At 37.4% G+C, this 21115-nt stretch overlaps 1 protein-coding gene across 13 annotated transcripts in view; it reads left to right on the plus strand.

The window, feature by feature from the left end:
• Window positions 1–17744, plus strand: part of LYPD6B (LY6/PLAUR domain containing 6B) — a 156941-nt gene extending 139197 nt beyond the window's left edge. For 11 of the 13 annotated variants that reach the window (XM_090279627.1, XM_090279636.1, XM_090279644.1 and 8 more), the window contains 4 exons: window positions 5704–5856; window positions 9534–9632; window positions 15144–15274; window positions 17037–17744. In XM_090279627.1, coding sequence (XP_090135753.1) covers window positions 5742–5856; window positions 9534–9632; window positions 15144–15274; window positions 17037–17201 — 510 coding nt within the window. In that variant the 5' untranslated portion in view covers window positions 5704–5741 and the 3' untranslated portion in view covers window positions 17202–17744. Of the gene's footprint in view, window positions 1–5472; window positions 5573–5703; window positions 5857–9533; window positions 9633–15143; window positions 15275–17036 lie in introns of those variants that run through there. The other 2 variants (XM_090279653.1, XM_090279611.1) reach the window with 2 other exon arrangements.
• The last annotated feature ends 3371 nt before the right edge of the window (window positions 17745–21115 follow it).

Consider the following 21115-nt stretch of genomic DNA (forward strand, 5'->3'; position numbering starts at 1 on the left):
AATTTCATCCCTTAATATATTTTTATCAGGTTTCTACCATTTGTCCAAGTAGTTCAATAAAACTTCACAAGCCAATCTTTATTCTTTTTGAAAGGAGTTCAGTTTCCAATTCCTAAATATCTAAGCTTTCTTTTCTTGTTCATGTGGAGTTCTTACCGTGTTAGTTCTTCAATGTTATGAAAGCCTTTTCAAAAGAGATGTAAAATCGTATATTTGACAAAAATACAGCTGAAAAGGTATGAGCTTCTTCTTAAATTTGAGTCACATTTAAATATATGTCTTTAAAACTGGTTAGACTATTTCTCCACATAAATTATACATGTATGGTCCATGTATTAATTTATGATTAGATTCCAAATCAATTTGCATAATGGAATTATTTTAATATTAGCACTGCTTTAGACATTATCTTTTATCAGGTTGTGCATAGACAAAAATATCTATCTTTAGAACTGCAAAATGTACAGCTGTATGTTTAGAAATTAGATATTCAATTCTGTGAGATTTTGATCCTGTGGTTGGTAAATTTTTTAAATTTGTATTTTTTAAAACAATATAGCAGGCATCTGAAGTATTATGTATTACATTTATGACTTTTTATGGCATAACTGGAATTCTTAATTATTATCCTTTTATAAAAGTCATAGAATATTACAAGTGGAATGAACCTTGGTGTTTACCCATTTCCACTTCCCATTTGGTTGCAACAGAGAGAATATCTGAATCCTCTTAGGACATGATTGTATAGAATTCAGCACTGTTTATCAGATTTTGTCCAGCTGTTTTGGAATGGGTTTGGACAGTTATACCCCTTGATCTGGTCTTTATTCTCCTGCTAACGATGTCTGAGGAAGCAGGGAGGGAGGGAAGGATAGGGAGAGTAGGCACTTAACATCTCTTGAATGCCATCTAAGTGAAATGTGCTTTATGTATGTAGTTACACTCAGTCCATGCAACAGCTTAGAAAATATACTCACATGGCTTTACTTCTCACTTGTCTTATTGGAAAATGTGGACAATCCTTCTTAACTTTGTTCTCACCTGATTAGTAAATGTGGAACCAGAATTTTATTCTGGGCCTGTTGTTTTTCCTCCCCTCAAAGATGATTGTATTAACTCTTGGCAGTCGCCTCTCACCAGAGGCTCCATTGACTTTTTGGCTCCAATAATGGGTGACAGCATAGGGACTGTGTTTCTATTATACACTATTGTATGGAAAGTGCTTAGCACCGTGCCTGGTATAAATGAGTGACTTACAGTCATGCTACTTGCAGATCTGGATAAGCTCTAAGGAGGGATTCCATCATGATTCTATTTTCCCTATTGAATTTTGTTATGCAAATACATGGCCCTCTGGAGATTTTGTATTTTCAGATGAAAATGATGGATTGGGAATAAGCCAATTTTTCTTGTATTTTTCTTCAGGCATGTAGAAATACAGGATTAAATATTTTTAAAATTAAAGAAATTCATATTTAAATTTAAGGGGGGAAAATATTCTTCATGTACCAGAAATAGAGAACCAGTCAGAAAAAGTAGAAGCTGAAGCCTTAGTAAGGAGCTGGGCTCTCACTGACCAGGCAAGTTTAGCAACTACAGCCTCACATCCCTGCAAGTAAGGGAGCTAGAACAGCCTCAACATAAGTCTCATGAACACACTTACTGAATGTAATGGGAACCAGAGTATCTTCATTGGCCCACCTCTCCTGACAGCCAGGAACAAGTAGACCCATTTTTGTGGTGGATGATAAAGTTTTCTGGTAAATTGCTCCTTTTGAGAGGAGTGTTTACATCTATTCCACTCTTTCTGAGTAAAATTTCAGCAGCCATTTTAAATTTTCTGTGCCTTCTATTCTCTTTACAAGGAAGGCCAGGCCTATTCAAGTTTGTCATTAAAGTATCTTACTGTTGGATAAGTGATGGTTGCAGGAAGGTGTGAATGCGAGTGTTGATAGGCGTGTTGATAGGCATGTTGGACTTAGTAGAGCTGCTTCCTTTAAATTACGTATTTCATTTGTTTTGTTGGCTGTTGAAGTTGGCCTTGTGCCTGCTGACTCATTTTTAGCAATGTGCACAAGAAATGCCACTATTTACTACCTCTGTTTGGTCCCTTCTTTTTCAACTCTCCTGAGTCTATAATTTCTTTGTTTTCTTGGACATCTTGCCAGCTTCTTACTGCCCATAAAACCTTTCTAGCCAATACTTGTTAATAAAGGTGCTCCTTATGGGTCATAACTAATAATGTTAGTTCTTCCCAAAGGTATTTATTATCAATTTCTGTGTATGTAGAATGATAATTGTGATTAATAAAAGTCAAACTTATTAAGCAAAATAAAAAGGATGTAGGTCATTTTCCAACCCCAAAAGAATTTATGAGGTCAAGGATACACCACTTTCTGAGGCCTCACCAACTTTCCACATTTTCCATGGAAGTGTGAAATGCCACACAGAGGATGACATGGTAACAGACTATAAAACGTGCTCTGGAAAAGAGAACATTTTTATTTAGTGCTTTCCTTATCTGACAGGTAAAACCTTTGTACTTTTAGAGAATTTTGATAGAATAAGGCTGTGCTGCTTTAGTTTAAAATGGAAATGAAGATCCGTCTAGTCTATATAGTCTTTGGTTTACTGTTCACTGGTATTCAAGTGTAGTAGGCTAGGAGGAACTCTGTGCAAATGTTTTCAGGGGCTGCTATGCTCCAGGCCGTGTGCTAGGACTGTTGCACATGTGGCTTCTAAACCTCACTTTCTTCAGTCATGCAGTGGTTACAATAATCCATTTCCTCCAGTTTTGAGGGATGGAGAAACCAAAAAGCAGCTCTGACCCTTGACTTCGTTGTTCATCCAGTTGTTTTTAAGTTGTCTATCATCCGTTCACTTTTTCATTCAAAGAAATGTTGTGGTTTATGTGAATTCTGTATTCCCCTGTATTCACCATTATTTGCTTTCTGGTAGAAATAGGGCTGGGAATTTGGGACCAATTATTCTACAGAGACAAAGCATTCTTAGTATTTTCAAAGCTAGATCATCTAAAATTAAACAATTTCTTGACTTTGCTAGATTGTAAATCCTTGTCATGGCCATGTGTGGCCTGGCCCAGCACTCTCCGACTGTCTGTTTCCCCTCGTCCCTCTGTCTGCTTCAATCACACTGGCTGCTTTCTGCATTCCCCCCAACAGGGCACACTTTTTCCTACCTTAGTACCTTGGTTTCTTTTCCCTTGATTCTTCGCTTGGACAATTTCTTCTCATTATTTAATTCACCTGTTCAAATGTCACCTAGCAGAGACATACTGAGCTCACTATATATGTAAAATAGCTCTTTCTAGTCACTAATACATCTCCTTATTGTGTTTCCTTTGTAGAATTTATGACTATCTGAAATCATATTTTTTCCATGTATTTCCTGTCTTCTCCCCCTAAAATGCAAACTGCATGAGAGCAAAGACCTTGTTGGGGATCCAGTAATAAAAATGTCTGTTATACATGAGGTGTCAATAATGGTGTCCTGAATGAATGGGCTTTTGTCTCACACTGCGATTACACGAGGAAATCCAGGGGTTCTGATTTATGATTCCAAACAGTTTGGGAATTTGTTCTTAATACTAAATGTTTGCTTAGTAAGAATTAGCAAAATGCTGAGCAAATAGCTAATTAGTTCAAGTGCTTTACATGTATTAACTAATTTAATTTTACAACCCTATGAGGTAAGTATTACTATTACATTCATTCTATAGATGCAGAAATTGTGATACAGAAAGATTAAGGAATTTTCACGAGGCTACATAGGTAGTAGGCTTGGAAGCAGGTCTTTGAGCCAGTGCTCATTACTGCCTAATAGACAGAGCCTGATAAATATAGCTTTGGCCATGTGCCCAGCAGTTGGCTGAGCGGTTCATCTTCACGGTGTCATTTAGTCCTCACTTCTGCATGGAGGTAGATGCTGTCCTTACGCCTGTTCTATGAATGGGGAAGCTGAGGCTTGGAGAGCTTTAATAACTTTTCCAAGGTCCCATGGTTGCTTAGTGATATATAAGGGGCTTGAATGAAATCTATGATCTTAGGCATCATCTCTATATTATAAGAACACTTTGGATTGCTCTTGGAGCATACTAATTTTGAAGTTTGTGAAGGAGGGATTGCCCCCCTCCACATCCAAGGGTCTTCACTGGTATAAAGAAGGGGTATCCATTACTTGGCCACAGATTCATGATGAATACAGATAAGTATAACTTAGAGAAATGAATAGGAGAAGCAGAATTTGTATCAGTATAACTGCTTGCCTGTAAGATGTAAAAGAGTTTGCTCAATGTCTGTTTCTTTGGAACAGGATTTAGAAATCTGAAAGCTGTGAAAGGTTGATTTTAGTTTCTAAGAACCAGGGTAGAATCATGTATATATTTATCTGTCACTAGCTCCGATTCTGTACTGAGCTGGAAGTCTAAAGTTCAGCACTGTTGTGTGAAACTTACCAGATTTTTTCTTTAGTGACTTGGAATGAGATGACAATGTGGCTACATTTGTCCAATGATCAGTTCCACGTCCATAAGTGGGCATTTTTAGCCACACACGCAAAACCGATATACTCACAACTTAAGAGGGGGAAGAAAACTCTAGAACCCATGCATTATTATGCTGATTTTAAACAAAATACCATGTGAAGGGTTATAGTTTTTCTTTCAAAAACTCCTTAAACCCTCTGAAACCAGTTGATTCAGCATGAAGAAAATGAGTTCATACACTATTATTGAGCTCTAAGATTCCAGCATTTTCACAGAACTGGTATTACAAGTGCTCTTACATGCACGATGCTATGCAATGCTACCTGAGCCTGTATTTGATGTTCACAATTCCCCAAGCGTGTGGGCAGGGTGATGTCATTAAGCCACTTTACAGATGAAGAAATGGAGGATAATAGGTTTAAAGAGCTTGCCCAAGGTCAGGTGGCTAATAAATAGCAGTGCCAGCACCTGAACCGAAGTCTTTGGACTCTTTAAGTCACATGTGTTCCCTGCTGCTCACACCTCCCTGTTGTCAAAGGGAACCGTCAGTGATGTGATTCTAGGGTCTGAGCATCAGTCTTGGAGGTTGTCTTAGGGTCAGGTATGCTTTTAGAGAGGAGAGCCTGTGGAGCTTAAGAAACGATGTATTTTACTTGGAGCATTGAGCAGATCTTTATTTCTCAAACTCATTGTCCTTTTACCCAGTCACTGTCCTTCCTATTGCTGCTCCAACTTTTATTGTTTCCTCCAGGTTTTAAAAGAGTTGCAAAATTTATCCAACATAGGTGTCTATTCAAGGAACGGAACTGACAGATAGGTGGTTTAGTAATTTCAGCTGAACAAGCCTCCGAACCATGGTTAAGAGATGAGATGATTCAGCAGGAAGTGGGCTAGCCGGGTGATGGACCGGGATGCAGCCAGGCCAGTACTAGCTGCTGGTTCTCCTAGAACCGGAAAGGCCACTCGGTGACCTACTAAAGCTCAGCTGGCTAGTGCAGAGGCCTGACAAGTGGAAGGCGACAACTGCTCACCTTTCACCTGATTGGAAAGAATGCAGTTCACACACAGGTACCGGCCCTACAGAACAAGTAGTTGGTTAGATATATTTGAGTAATCAAGCTTTCCAAAGAGAAGCAAAATGTACTCCTATTGACATATCAAATGCAAATAAACTTAAGCAGTCTTTCTTTTCATCACAGATATAGGAGTTTTGGACTTTCTAATACCCAAGGTCAGAATGCTGCCCTTCGGTCATGCTCTGGCTGTAGCAGTTGTCCAGATCTTTATCTTCTCAGAAAATCGAGCTTTGGCCAAGAACATCAACTTCTATAACGTGAGGCCTCCTCTTGACCGTAAGTAGTGGTTACCATTGTAATAGTTAATGACTGTGGGGTAAGAGTGAGCATTTGAAATCCATTTCCACCTATAGCAACTTTGCCTTTGTAAGAACATTTGATTTATACCTAGAATAAGATAGGAAATCTTTACTACTTCCGAAATTCTTTTCATTTCTTTAAAATGATTTGGCTTCCTGCTGAAGTCTCAAAAGGGTTCTTGTTTAAAATAATCTTTTGAACACTGTCCCTAACAATGGCTTAGCAGAGGAAATTCAGTATTCTTTGTTCATCTCTTCATTGAAGAAGGATATTGGCTGTAGGCAGTTTCTGCATCAATGATAGATTCCTTCAATGGCTGTTAACAATTTTGAAAATAGACTGGTATGTATAAAATTTGGAAGGAAATACACCTGGATTTTCATTAATATTATGCAGTTAGGAAAGGCTGTAAAAATTCAACTTTCCCGCTAATAATTTAAAAATAAATAGTGTATATTACCTATAGGATAATATATATTTATATATTTTATATACATATATGTGTGTATATATGTGCTATATACAATTATCATTTCCCCTCATTTCTTTCTCTTCAGACAAAATAAAACTGGAGGTTGGTATAGATAAAAATTGTTTGGTAGAAATGTGAATGCCTGTGGTTCCCACACTGGGAAGATTATCAAAGTTACGATAAATGCTTTTAAAACTACACATTTCTGGTTCCCTTCCCCAGAGATTCAGTAGTCAGGAGGGTGGGATACAAACTATGTTTTTCTTCCCCTCTTTCTTTAAAAAAAGCTCTTCTGATACTATTGATACGCAGCCAGTTTTTGGAACCACAGTCTTTATACTGTTCCATTAAATGCAGTCTGTATCATTATTATTCTTCCCTTTGTACTTTTCTTATTATTTAGGACATTCAGTGAGTGTGTATGTGTGTTATGTGTATCCACATTTGTGTCATATACATATATAGACACATGTATACCATAGACACCTTGAACTATCATTAATAATACACTCCCAAATTGGTAATGATTGTATATGATAGCTTAATGGTAAGCACAGACATAATTTTCATAAAACATAAATTATTGACAGATTTCAAACTTTTTAAGACTAATACAATCTTATGATGGGAAAAACATTTTTAAAAAGTGAAAAAATATATATTTAAAATAAAAGAGCAAACACAATTGAAACACTCATGGGCACAGAGAATAGACTAGTCATTGCCAAAGGGGAGGGGTGTTGGGGACTTGATGAAAGAGGTGAAGAAATTAAGTACAAACTGGTAGTTACAAATAGTCATGCAATATACAGTACAGTGTAGAGAATATAGTTAATAATATTATAATAACTATGTATGGTGCCAGGTGGGTAGTGGAAATATTGGGGGATCAGATCACTTTGTAAAGTCTATGATTATGAAACCACTATGTTGTACACCTGAAAATAATACAAAATAATATTGTAAGTAAACTAAAAAAGAAAAAAAATACATATTTTTAAAAAGTACGAATTGCCAGTTATAAATACAAACAATCACAGGGATGTAAAATACAGCACAGGGATTACAGTCAATAATATTCTAGCAACTATGTATGGTGTCACATGAGTACTAGACTTATCACGGTGATCACTTCATAAGTTATATAAATGTCCAATCACTATGTTGTACATCTGAAGCTAATATAATATTGTATGTCAACAATAACTCAAAAATAATTTAAAAACACCTATAAAAAAGAAAAAAAAACAGTAATGTTTGCTCATTATAGAAAAGTCCAAAGAGACCAGAAATGTATAGAAGAAAACAAAGTTTATTCATAATCCCAAGATTCAGAGTGAGCTCTTCCTTACATTTGGAAATATTTCCAAATATTTTTTCTATATATGTGTACTTAAACATGTGATGTACTGAGATCACACAATTTTAATTTTGAAGCAATTTTTCTGCCATTACACTATATTTTAAATAATTTTCCATGTCTTTGAAAGTATTTTAATGCCTTTTACATTCAAATTTTAAAATGTCATTTAGGTGGTCTGTAGTTTATTTAATCAGTTTCCCAGTTATACACCACATATACATACATACACACACACATGCACACAGTCACAAGCAAGCTAAATGTTAACGCTTCATTAAAATCTTTGTAAATGCATTTTTCTTTTTATTTGGCTAATGACCTTACTAAATAAAAAAGTTGTCCCAATTTATGCTTTATTTACCCACCAGCATTAAGTATTAGTATATTTTAGATTAAAATTTTTTTTCAATTATAATTGACACACAGTATTATATTGGTTTCAGGTGTACAACTTAGTGGTTAGACATTTATATAACTTATGAAGCGATCCCCCCAATAAGTATAGTTCCCATCTGACATCGTGCATAGTTCTTATAATATTACGGACTATTCTGTATGTTCTACTTTATATCCCTGTGATTTTTTCTAACTAACAATTTGTATTTCTTAACCCTTTCACTGTTTTTACCTAAGTATTAGTATTTTAAAAACTACTGATTTAATAGATAAAAATGAATTGCATTAGTTTTTTTTAACCTACCTAATTAACTTTTATGCATAGGCAAAACTGAAATGTGTTTGTAATACATAATTTCACATCCTCTGAACTTTAACTTTTGGTATTTTGCTCTTGTTTTATGCATCAATATTTATCATCCCCTGTGTCTGCAATACCCACTGCTTTCTAATTGGTATCCCAACTGTGGTCAGGTCACTAGCATGGATTGGGGTTCACCTTGTGCTTTGTTTCATTTTTTTTTAAATGGAAGAATTGAAAGTTTGACACAGGGCTTTATACACTGGCCTATAGAAGAATGCCAAATTTATTTATTTTTTTTTACCCATTAAAATAACAAGATAAAAAGTAGGGAAAAAAGCATAAAGGAAAAAAAAAAGCTTACTAGTTGCTCTTAAACCAGACTGCCAGCAGCTCCTATTTCCTCCCTTGCCAGGGCATAAGGGCCAGAGAAATACTATCATCCTTATATTAAATGTTACAGTCCAAGTTGAGGTCTATTGTGATAATTGATATATATCAAGTGAGATTGTTTGATTGAGGTTAAATGTAGTTGTAATGGCAGCACATGTGGATGGAAATGAGCATGATTTGATTTGCCAGGGACTCTACTAGATAGTTAGTTTTCTTGCAACCTCCTGCTTAATCTTCACTATACCTCTGTGAGTCATGGGACCTTCATTATTACTATTATTATAAATATTATTTCTTTGGAGTTAAAAATCATACAGCTAATTAGTGGGAAGATTAGAGTTCAAGCTTGGGTGACTCTGACTCCCGTTCCTTTTAGGAACAATACTGTATCAAACTTCTGGTTCTGAAGCTGCCATCACCACCCTTACCCACTCCCTAAACCCCATTTATTCCCAAGTTACAAATTAGAATAGAACAATACCACAAATATTTCAAAGTGGCTTGTGGGATGATTTTTTACTCTATAGTAGATATTCATAGATGAAATATTTAAATAAAAAGGAATAACTAAATTGCCTGTGAGTTTAGCAGTTAAGTCTAGCTTCCTAGAAACAGAAAGTCTAAGGATGATGGCTTGTAAATTTTGTTTGATCTAAAAAGAGTTGCTGATTTTGTGCCATATTTGATGTTAAAAATTGTTGTCTTTTTACTGTGCATTTTTTTTAAAGCTACACCATTTCCAAACAGCTTCAAGTGTTTTACCTGTGAAAATGCAGGAGATAATTATAACTGCAATCGATGGGCAGAAGACAAATGGTGTCCACAAAGTAAGTGCACTGAGTTTGGGGACTCCTTTGGGATCACACCTCATTTAGGTGTCTCTTGACAAACCAACGGGCTGATGATGTTCTCTAGAAATCAGAAATTCCTTGTAAGAGACTGTCCTGACATCAGACTATTCTGAGAATACTTGGAAACTGATGGCATAGTTATGTGTTCCTTGAGAAGGGCTTTATTAAATAGTATTTACCCAGGAGGAAAAATAGACCCAATGTTGACTAAGGCATTCTGAGAATTTCAGAAATGTTTGACAATACCTCCAGAAAAGTCATACTTACTGGCTAAAGCAACGGAAGGGTTTTGTACTCTTGAGCTGTATTGATGGTTGGGGAACTCTTTCATTCATTTGACAAACATTTGAGTATATTTTTAGTTTATTCAGTTCACTGATATATCCCCAGTTTAATCCAGTGTCTGACCCATATTTGGCACTCAGTAAATATTTGTTGATGAGATGAATGGATACCTCTGCTTAGACAGTCAGGGAAATCTTCTCTGAAGAATGTACATTTGAAGGAAGACCTGAATGACCCAACCAAGCCAGCCACATGGAAATCTGTAGGAATAGCATGCTAATAAAAGGGAGCAGCAAATGCAGAGGCTACAAGAGGCAAGATTTGGCCTCTATAGTGAATAGGGAGATGGTTGGCCAGTGAGGCTTAGGGGGAGACTGAGAAAGAGCCTTGTGGAGGTCAGGACTGAGACACACAGGGCCTTTTGCTGATAGTTTGAATTTTATTGTAAATGTGATTGGAAGGCTATTGAGGGGTTTTAAACTAGGGAATATGAGAGACTAGTTGTGTTCTAAGATATTGCTCTGGCTGCTGTGTGGAGAAAGGATGGTTGGGGACAAGAGTAGAAGGTGACATCAAGGAGGGTCTTTCATTATCTTCAGGCGGAGATGATGGCGACTTAGACTAGGCTGGTAGTAGTGGGCCGAGGCAAGATGTTGAATGATTTAATGTATACAAATGTGGAGGTAAAGCAGACTGCATGTGCTGATGGATAATGTGGAATTGGGTAATTACAGCTATAAGGAGATCAGACTCTTTGGATTTAGAAATACTGTTTTTTAGGTTTTCCGGTATAAAAGGCCAAGAAAAACAAACAAACGAACTCCCCTAGAATTAGAGATTACTAGTTTTTATCTACTATTACCTTGAATCTTTTGGAAATTTCTGTGTTACACTATATATAGCAGTGAAATAGCGTTACCTCTTCCAGATAAAGCCAGCACGTAGAGCCAAGAAGTAGTACACACTGAAGACCTTTACTGGGCTTGAGAATCTTATGCCATAAATTAGCACAAATGGTTGTGACATCTACTCAGACAGTATTTTTTGTTATTTCTTTTCAAGAATAATTAATTACCAAAATATTTTTGAGTGGTTCTTTTACATTTCTGTAGAGCAATTGACCTTAAATTGTATGTGTGCTTGCGAGTGCATGTGCACACGTGAGTGTACACATTTGGGGACTTATTTCCACATTTTTTACAGAAATTTCATCTTAATTATTACAGCATTTTTGAGGATGGCTGATGCCTCTCTTCACTATGTTATTTCCAAAGGTGGTATTATTCTTTAACTATTTGCTTTAAGTTCTCCTGAAAACTGGGTGGTACTAGTTAGAACAGTAGTAAATTTAGGGCATTGAAGTCCATCCTTTGTGCCTTAACTTCATGGAAAATGTTTTTCTTTATTCTTTTGAATTGACTAAACAATTCCTATCAGGTCTGTGCATAATGCTCCAATTTGTTATTAATTAATCAAAGCGGTTTTCAATGGGATCATAGACATGAATGTTTCTGGGTTTTAAAATTTCATCTGTTGAAACATGTGAACAAAAGAGGGAAGCTGCCACTTTCCACCACTGAGGAGACATCAGCAATGGAAAGGTGAAGAAAGTCGGCTCTTCACTCCAAAAGCCGGAATGTGGCATGGAGCAGCCCTGCCTTCCAGCATGTGTGCCCCTGCATTCTTGACTGGATACCAGTCAAGCCCCCAAGACACTCACCATCTGGAATTCCAACTGAGGGTGTAATTTCTCACTTTTCAGTTTGTCATTATTTAGGGAAATGATAGGCAACTATCTCTTGGGACCAACAGGCCTGCAGCTATTGTTCGTTGTCCTCTCAGGTTTCCTTTTCACCTTTTAGCTTTCCTTTTGTGATCTGTTGCTGTTGTTAAAAGAAGTTTTCTGTGTAACAGGATATGACAAGAATGACATTTCTTATTTTATTTACCCTGGCTTTTATTCTGACTTTCTAGGGCTACTTTAGCGTGTGTGGCATTTTGTATGAATGCTCACAGCTGCTAGCTTTCAGTTCTTCATTGTTTGGAGTAAGTTGAAATGCTTTTCCAAAACGTTTGGTGGTTCCCTTTCCTTGTCAATTCAGCAGTCAGCTACTCTTGTAGAGCGTGTTACAGCACCGCCTACTTTAATATTAAGTATACTGAGAGGCTAAATAGTGCCTGGTTAAGAGCACAAACCTCTGAAAACTGCCTAGATTAGAATCCTACTACTTTGTAGCCATGTGACTGGACAAAAAACTGTGTTTCAGTGTTTTCTTTTTAATTTGTATCATGAGGATATTAATATGACTTATCTCAAAATTTATTATAAAGATTGAATGAGTGAATACATTTTAGGAGAGTACCTGGCTGGCGGTACCCACTCAGTATGTGTTTACTATTGTTATTATTAGTTAAAGCTTGCAACAGCCCTATCAAAATGTTAATGCACTTATTATGATAATTTTACTAAAAATAAAATGAACCTAAAGTAATCTACATATTCAATGCAATCCCTATCAAAATCCCAATGGCATTTTCACAGAAATAGAACAAAAATCCTCACTTTTGTATGGAACCACAGAAGACTCTAAATAGCCACAGCAAATCTGAGCAAAAAACAAAACCTGGGGTATAACACTCTCTGATTTCAAACTATACTAGAAAGCTTTAGTAATCACAACAGTGTAGTATTGACAAAAATCAAAAACAAAAATAAACAAAAAACAGACATACAGGTAATGGAACAGAATTGAGAACCCAGAAATAAACCGACACATATGTGGGCTAATAGTTTACAATAAGGGAGACAAGGATATACAATGGACAAAGGAAAGTCTTTTCAATAAACAGTGCTGGGAAAACTGGACAGCCATGTGCAAAAGAGTGAAACTGGACCCCATCTTACAACATACACAAAAATCAACTCAAAATGCATTAAAGACTTGAATGCAAGACACGAAACTATAAAATACATAGAAGAAATGTTAAGCTTCTAGACATTGATCTCAGTGGCATGTTTGCATATTTGATTCCAAAGGCAAGGAAAACAGAAGCAAAAATAAACAAATGGGACTATATCAAATTAAAAAGCTTCTGCACAGCAAAGGAAACCATCAACAAAACAAAAAGACAACAAACCAAGATATTTCTAGATGGTGCTTCCCACAAGGGGTTAATATTAAAAAAAATATAAAGAACTCATACAACTCAACAACAACAACAACAACAAAGCAAACAGTTCAATTAAAAAATGGGCAGAGGACTTGAATAGACACTTTTCCCAAGAAGACATACAAATGGCCAGCAGATATATCAAAAGATGCCCAACTTCACTAGCTATTAGGAAATGCAAATCAAAATCACAATGAGATACCACCTCACACCTCTCAGAATGGCTATTATCAACAAGACAAGTGATAGCAAGTACTGAAAATGATGTGGGGGGAAAGGAACCCTCATACACTGCTGGTGGGAATGTAAACTGGTACAGACTCTATGGAAAACAGTATGGAGATTCTTCAAAAATTAAGGTTAGAATTACTGTATGATCCGGTAATTCCTCTTCTGGGTATTTATCTGAAGAATTCTTAAAGATATATGTATGCCTATACTCATTACAGCATTATTTATACAATAGCTAAGCTATGGAAGCAACCTAAGTGTCCACTGATTGATGAGTGGTTCAGAAAGAGTGGTACAAATATGCAATAGAAAACTACTCAGCCATAAAAAAGATGAGATATTGCCATTTGCAACAACATGGAGGAATCTTGAGGGTATTGTATTAAGTGAAATGAATCAGATGGAAAAGAACAAAAAAAGCATGATTTCATTCATATACGGAATAAAAAACCAAAAAATAACAAATGAACTAACAAAACAAAGATAGTCATAGATACAACAGGTAGTTACTAGAGGGGAAAAGGGGGAGGGCAAATTGGGTAAAGGGGTCAAATATATGATAATAGAAAGAAACTAGACTTTTGGTGGTGAGCGTGCAATAGAGTACACAGATATTGAATTACAATGTGCACCTGAAATTTACATAATGTTATTAGCCAATATTACCTCAATAAATTGTTTGAAATAATAGTAAAAATAAATAAAAAGAAAATGACCTCAAAGGATCTAATGTGGCCTGCTCACTTGTGACAAAGGCAATTTGATAAATCCAGTATTCTCAACTTTAATCAAATTTTTTTCTCCATTCTGTGACATTGCTGCTGCAGTTTCTTCTCAATTAACTAAGAAGCATTTTATTGCCCTGAGATAATTATAGAAGAGTTATAGAACTAAAGCAGAATGCTCTGGGATAGTGAATAAAATCACTTTCTTTAAAGAACCCTAAGTAATAAAATGTGAATGGTTAAAGCTATAAGGCTAACTCCATGTAGAAATGAGTTAGTTATAAAGAGGGGGGAGGGGGCAGAGAAAGTAAGAGTTAATTGAAGAAGAGGAGAAAAATGGAAGTATTCCAATTAAGGAAGGTGGTCTTGATGTGTACTATGAAGCACCTGCTTTTCATTCCACGTGCCTATTAATGTACAAGAAACAAATATTGAGTAATACTACAAAGAGTGTTCCAACCCACAGCATTTTAAATCAACATTTTTTCATTTTATATTAGAGTTACAAAATATGTGCTTCATAGAGAGATAAAGCAGGCAGAGATACTAGTACTTTCATATGAAATGGGCAAACCTATGGTTTTACTGAAAAGCTTGTCCAATTTTTCTCAGTGTTAGCTGGCACCAAAGGATAGGTGCCCATTTTTATTCATTTTCTTTCCTTTTTTCTGATCGTCACCTGAGGATATACTTATTGATTTTAGAGAAAGAGAAAGGGGGGAGGAAAGAGACAGAGAGAGAGAAACATCGATGTGAGAGAGAAACATTGATTGGTTGCCTCCCGGGCGTGCCCTGACCAGGGATTGAACCTGCAACATTTTTGTGTACGAGATGATGCTCCAACCAACTGAGCAAGCCAGCCAGAGCTATATTCATTTTCATAATACACATGTGCTTCAGAAGCTAATGCCTTTTCAGAACTACCACCTAGAAGTTCTTGAGTTCTCTGCCATTGTGTTTCTTGCCTAGAAACCTAAGGATGATCTTGAATTTAAGTCATTTCTGAAATGATTGTTGAGAGTGTCTCTCTTTCAGTGTAAAAAGTGAAGCTGCCTTTTCTTTTCTTCCTGTCTAGATACACAGTACTGTTTGACAGTTCATCACTTTACGAGTCGTGGAAGAAGTACATCAGTCACCAAAAAGTGTGCCTCCCGAAGTGAATGTCATTTGGTTGGCTGCCACCACAGCCGAGATTCTGAACATACAGTAAGGAGTGTGTGTGTGTGTGTGTGTGTGTGTGTGTGTGTGTATGTGCGCGCGCGTGTGTGTAAAGTTACTGTCATAAGGTTTCTTGCTAGTGATAGTTGGTCATACATCATGGAGAGGCAGGAAGGATAAGTAATAGGTTGAACATATTTATACTGTGAGAAAAGACTCCTTTATAGTGATGCAATGGAGACTGAAGAGAAGTTGAAGACTCTTCTGCTCTTCAACAGAAATAATGTTACTAAAAGTAAAATATAGTTTCCGGACTCCAGAGCTAGAACCTAGACCTTGGATTTTGGGTGAATTGTCTGAAGTCAGGCCCAGAAGCCTGAGAATAAACAATCCATGAGGTAATCACAGCACCCCAAAGCTCAGCTCCCCTGTGTTGTGCATGGCCAGAACTCACCAAGAACACTGCACAGGGAAGCTGGATGGTGGGAAGAGGAAAATGGTGGCACCTTTTACTAAATAAACCTTGTCTCACCCACTACCTCTGCTTAGATGCGGAAGTGAGGGCCTGGAAGATTAACCTCAGTTTAATATGATGAACTATAGATACATTTTAGATCAGTAGATCTCTAATTTGTTCCTTTTATCATTCCAAATGGGCATTTTACTCTCTTTTATTTCTGGAATCCTGAAATGTCTGAGAAAAAAATTACTTGGAAGTATGTTAATTTTGTGAGGTTTTAGAATCTGATTTAGCCTATATGTACAGAAAATGGTTCTGAAGCTGGTGGCTTCTAGCTCTGGCTGCACAGGAGAATTTCCTGAGGAGCTTTTATAAGCTCTGTTAGTGGTGGTAGAGGGGCATCCCTGACGATAGAAACAGAACTTCAAGATGGGATCTTGGGCATCAGTATCTTTTTTTAATGTCTTAAAAAAATTTTTTCTTTTTTAGTGATTTTATTTTTAGAAAGAGGGGAAGAAAGAGAGAAAGAGAGGGAGAGAAACACGAATGTGTGGTTGCCTCTTGCAGGCCCCCAACCAGGGATCTGGCCTGAATCCCAGGCATGTGCCCTAACTGGAAATTGAACCAGTGGCCCTTTGGTTTGCAGGCTGGTGCTCAATCCACTGAGCCACACCAGCCAGGGCAGGGTCTTTTTTTTTTTTTTTTTTTTTTTTAGTTCTCCAAGGAGATTCTGATGTGCAGCCTGGGTTGAAAACCACTGAAAAAGATATGTGAAAGCGTCATTGCCTTTACCTTACCTGCCATCCTGGAAGCCTCTATGAATGGCGAGGATTATCAGGTTGAGGCATTTTTACCAGGTATGATGACAGGAGATGGCTTCCCCTGAGAACACCATTTTCCACCAGTCATTGGCCATAATTAGCAAGCCATTGCTGTTGCAATGATAGTAATCAGGTGTTAATATAGACAACAGAGAAAAAGAAAATCAATGACCAATCCAAGATATTCCTATTTCATTTTTGTTTCAGTGTTTTCCCTTACACACCTTTAAAAGATTTGTTGACTCAATCGAACAGTCTTACTGAGTTTCCCTTCCTCTTCTTTCCCTTGCTTATGCTTGGGTTGATACAGATAAATCACAGTTAAAATGGAAAGATTTTCCAGATGACCCTTACTTTCAGCACAGTAGAGGGAAGGTTATCCAAGGGCCTGGGTGACTCATAGACTGAATAACCAACTCAATTGTACTCAGAGCTCAAAAAGCCTTTCTTTTCTTTTTTGGTTTCACCTTTCCTTCTTCTTCCTATTCTTCATTCTCTCATTTCCCCTCTCCTCTTCATTTTGTAACAGGAGTGTAGGTCTTGCTGTGAAGGAATGATCTGCAATGTGGAATTACCCACCAACCACACTAATGCAGTCTTCACTGTAATGCATGCTCAGAGGACGTCGGGGAGCAGTGTCCACATGCTCTACCTGCCAGTGCTTACCTGGGTCTTCATGCTTCCGTTGATGTGATGCCATATAGCCCTCTGAAGCACACACTAAAAACTGTGTCAACATTGGACTTTTGAGTGAAGACCAGTCTTGCAGTTGGTGAGGAGTACAGTTGTTTGCTTAGCTAAAACACTCCTGCATGAAGCCATGGAACTGAAGAAGGGGATGTGGCCCAGGCTGAGGACATAATCTGGCTTTGAGGCTTCCTGGTCAAAAAAGCTGCATTTTGTCACTTTTGCAGGGACGATCCTGCCAGCATCTACAATGGGCAGGCTGTAGTAGCCTATATTGTCCCTGCCCAGCCAGGCCTTTATCTGAAAGGGCCCCTTGACTTCATTGACTCCTTCAGAGGCTGCTGGCTCAGATCCTCTTACTCTGTGATTAGCTCAGAGTGTCTCTAGGAAATCTACACCTTCCCCTGATGAGAAAGCAATTTCCCTGACAATGTGTAGTCAATGGGAAAGTCAAGTAAAGGGGTAAAACTTCCAGTTGAACTACTATGAAACCCATTTGCTAATTGTGGAGGGTGGGTGGAATAAAGTCTTTAAATTATGCAGTGTAAAATGTATGCTTGAGTATTTCTTGACTTACGTGAAGACCTCAGAGGAAACACATTTACCGATGTCATAAAGGAGGTCACTGAAGTGATGTTCTATATGCACCCTGGCTGATATTTTCTGGCTTAAAGTATGAAGTTGCAGGCCAACATGACTTAGTATTTATTTTCTCTTTTGGGAAGTACGCTTCTTAGGATGCTAAATACTAAGTTAATGACTTGAGATGGTCAGAAGACTTCTTGGACCTGGAAAGATAACATCTTATCACATGATGTATCCTCAGGAGTAGCAGATGAAAGAAGTCAGAGAACCTAGCAAGGCAGTGCTTCTTTCCCACACAGTCAACTTCTGTCTGAATGGTAGGGCCACCAAGAGAACCTTTGTAAAAATATAAAACATTTTTTCCCCTTGTCTCCTTTTCTTTCCCTTTTATAATAGTTTCAGAATTTCAGGTGAGTCCCTTGTTTTTATTCCTAGAATCCTGATTCCCTGCCTTTACACTTTTGGGTGATCTTTAAACACCCTGCCCTTGTATGGATAGTGATGAGTTAATGGAGCCTTTGTTCATTTTTTAATTGAGAATCCACTATTAGGACACCAGCTTCTCCACAGAATCCATTAATGATGCTATCCTTGCCATGTGCACTCACCTGTGATGGGGGTTGGCACATCATGGCCCATGACCAAATATGCCTCACTATTCTTAATCTGCTAGACTGCTGTAGCAAATATACTATTGCTTGAGTGGCTGAAACAAAAACCTTTAATCCTCACAGTTTCTGGGTGCTGGAAAGTCCAAGAACAAGGTGCTGGGAGACTGGGGAATGTCCTCATCTCAATTTGCAGGACACCATCTGTTTGTCCGCTCATAAGGCAGAGAACAGGGAGAGAGCTCCATTCTCTTCATCCCATTCATGAGGGCTTTACATTCATGATCTAATTATCTCTCAAAGGTCCCAAATCCAAATTCTATTACATTAGGAATTTAGGCTTCAACATATGAATTAGAGTGGGATGGGGGGCAAACATTTACTGCCTAGAAACTACCTATTTTTTGTGAATAGAGTTTTTTTGGAATACAGCCCTCTCTTTTCCTTTACATATTGTCCATGGCTGCTTTCATGCTACAACAGAAGGATGAGTAGGTAGATGCAGCAGAACATGGATGGCTAACAAAGTCTAAAAGATTTACAGCCTGTCCTTTACAGTAAAGGTGCTGACCTCTAACCTCTGAAATGGTAAAACTGCTTTGGGAGAAAGCTGCAGGGGCCATGTTGCTGATGGTGGTTACTCAGCCTATGCAAGGGTTTGCCACATCACTTCGCTTATTTTCTTCGTTTTCTGCATCAGTGAATTTTTCTTCTCTGTTTTGTTTTTTCTACTCATTTGATTCAGTCTCTTAGTAGTTGTGTGCTGATGTCAGGTTCTGGACTGTGTGTTTATTTTTTCTCATAGTTGACGTGCTGGGAGTATTTCAACTTAAGACTCTTTAGCTTCCAATAAAACAGGGAGGGGACAGGCATCATTGTCTCCCTGTCTCTGGTTGAACCATAGACTCACTTACCTGGAAGCATCCGTTTTGAAGCCTGATATAGATTCATCCCACCTTTCACTCAGCACCTTGAAGTATTTGAGTTTTCATAGTTATGCGAGTTTGAAATTAATTCTATATGGCTTCACCTGGAACATTTTAATAGCATCTTTGCTGTCTTTTTATTCCTCAGGGTTTCTTTTGACTGTGTAGTTGATGAACTGTCTAGTAAAAAACCATTAGCAGACATTTTTTTCTGATTTTGTTTCTGTTATCTAGAGAAATGAATTTTTCTTTGTGTGTGTGTGTGTTTTCTTTTCCAAGGAAACATCTTAATTTTCTCTTCTTCACCCCCACACATCATGTTTGCATGGACTTTGCTCCACAAACATTTGTAGCAGGACTAGGTTGAGCAAAAGAGAGAACACAAAAAGGAAACAAACTCATAGCAAAGACAGCCTGGCAAGTAGGGGTGCCAGATTTCTAAATAAAGATATGGAATGATCCGTTAAATCTGATGTTTAGAGGAACAGCAAATATTTTTTTAGTTTAAGTTCTTTGTGAAGTCATAAGTCTGGCTCATCTAAAGCAATGTTTTCAAATTTTTGTAATAAATCAGAATGTTCCGGGTAACTTCAGAGCAATAAAATTCCCAGGGAATCCTGGAGATGTTGATCAGTAGATCTGGGATGCAGTGCAAGCCTAACTCCAATAATTGAATGTTAAATTTTAAGAAAAGCTCTCAGGTGACTGTGATGTTCATCCAGGTGTGTTGCCCTTGACATGAGAGGATTACTCCTTCCTCTGAAGCCCAGTCCCTGGCCACATAATAGGAATGCTAATGAGTAAGAAACATGCACACAGGTAACCTGGGTTACAGCCAGTGGTTACACAGGTAACATGGGTTACAGCCAGTGGTTCTCAAAATGTGGCCCCCAAACCAACAGGATCAGTATTACCTAGAAACTTGTGAGAAATGCAAATCCACCATTTCAGACATACTGAATCAGAAACTGTGGATTCAATCTGTACTTTAATAAAGCCTCCAGGTGCTTCTGATGCACATACAAGCTCCAGAACCACTGGACCAGAGAAGTGCCTCTGAAATGCCTTCAGTAAATTAGTCTCTGCTGGCTGTATGAGAATCACTCGGAGCTTGTAGAAGGAAGAGAAAAAGAATAAAGAAACAGAAAGGAAAGAAAAAAAATAAAATGAAATTCCAGAAAATTAGATTTACTATGTTGAGTTATGTCAGAAAAATTTGTATTTTTAAAAAACTCCTCAATTGATCCTGTTACGTAGCTAGTTTGGGAGTCATTAAACTAGTGAGTAAGAGATAAAGCATAATGTTAGTGACCCGAAGGCCCAGACTCCACCACTTGACCTTTGAGTTTTAATATGAACATCCTATGCATTATCAGTTGACTCTATGTATGTTTTCCAATGTAATTTAACAACTAGAGTACAAAAAGTAAGTCCAATCATTAGAGTCCATCACCTGGATTTATTTATTTTTATCTATTACATAGGAACCTGGAATGGTCAAGTCCTACAGGCCTCAGGCTAATTTAACTTGCCTCTAGTGAGCAAGAAATAAAAAGTATTTTGTTGTCAAAATGTCCAATGGGAATTAGGGAGTGGGTTCAGTAGAGGAGGAGAATGTACAAATTTATTGTTATAAAACAGACAAGGGAATTAGCTATGAATATGAGGAGGGTCTGAGGGAATGGCTTGTCAGAGGTCCATTTTGAACAAACCTCCATTCTAGAATAAACTCGGAATTCCTACCCATCAATTATGTTCTTTAAAAAATAAAAGAGAGAGAAAAAATGGTACTGAAAACATTT

This window comes from Furipterus horrens, unplaced genomic scaffold (genome assembly GCF_987537825.1).
Source record: "Furipterus horrens unplaced genomic scaffold, mFurHor1.1.pri manual_scaffold_1, whole genome shotgun sequence".
Classification (NCBI taxonomy): domain Eukaryota; kingdom Metazoa; phylum Chordata; class Mammalia; order Chiroptera; family Furipteridae; genus Furipterus; species Furipterus horrens.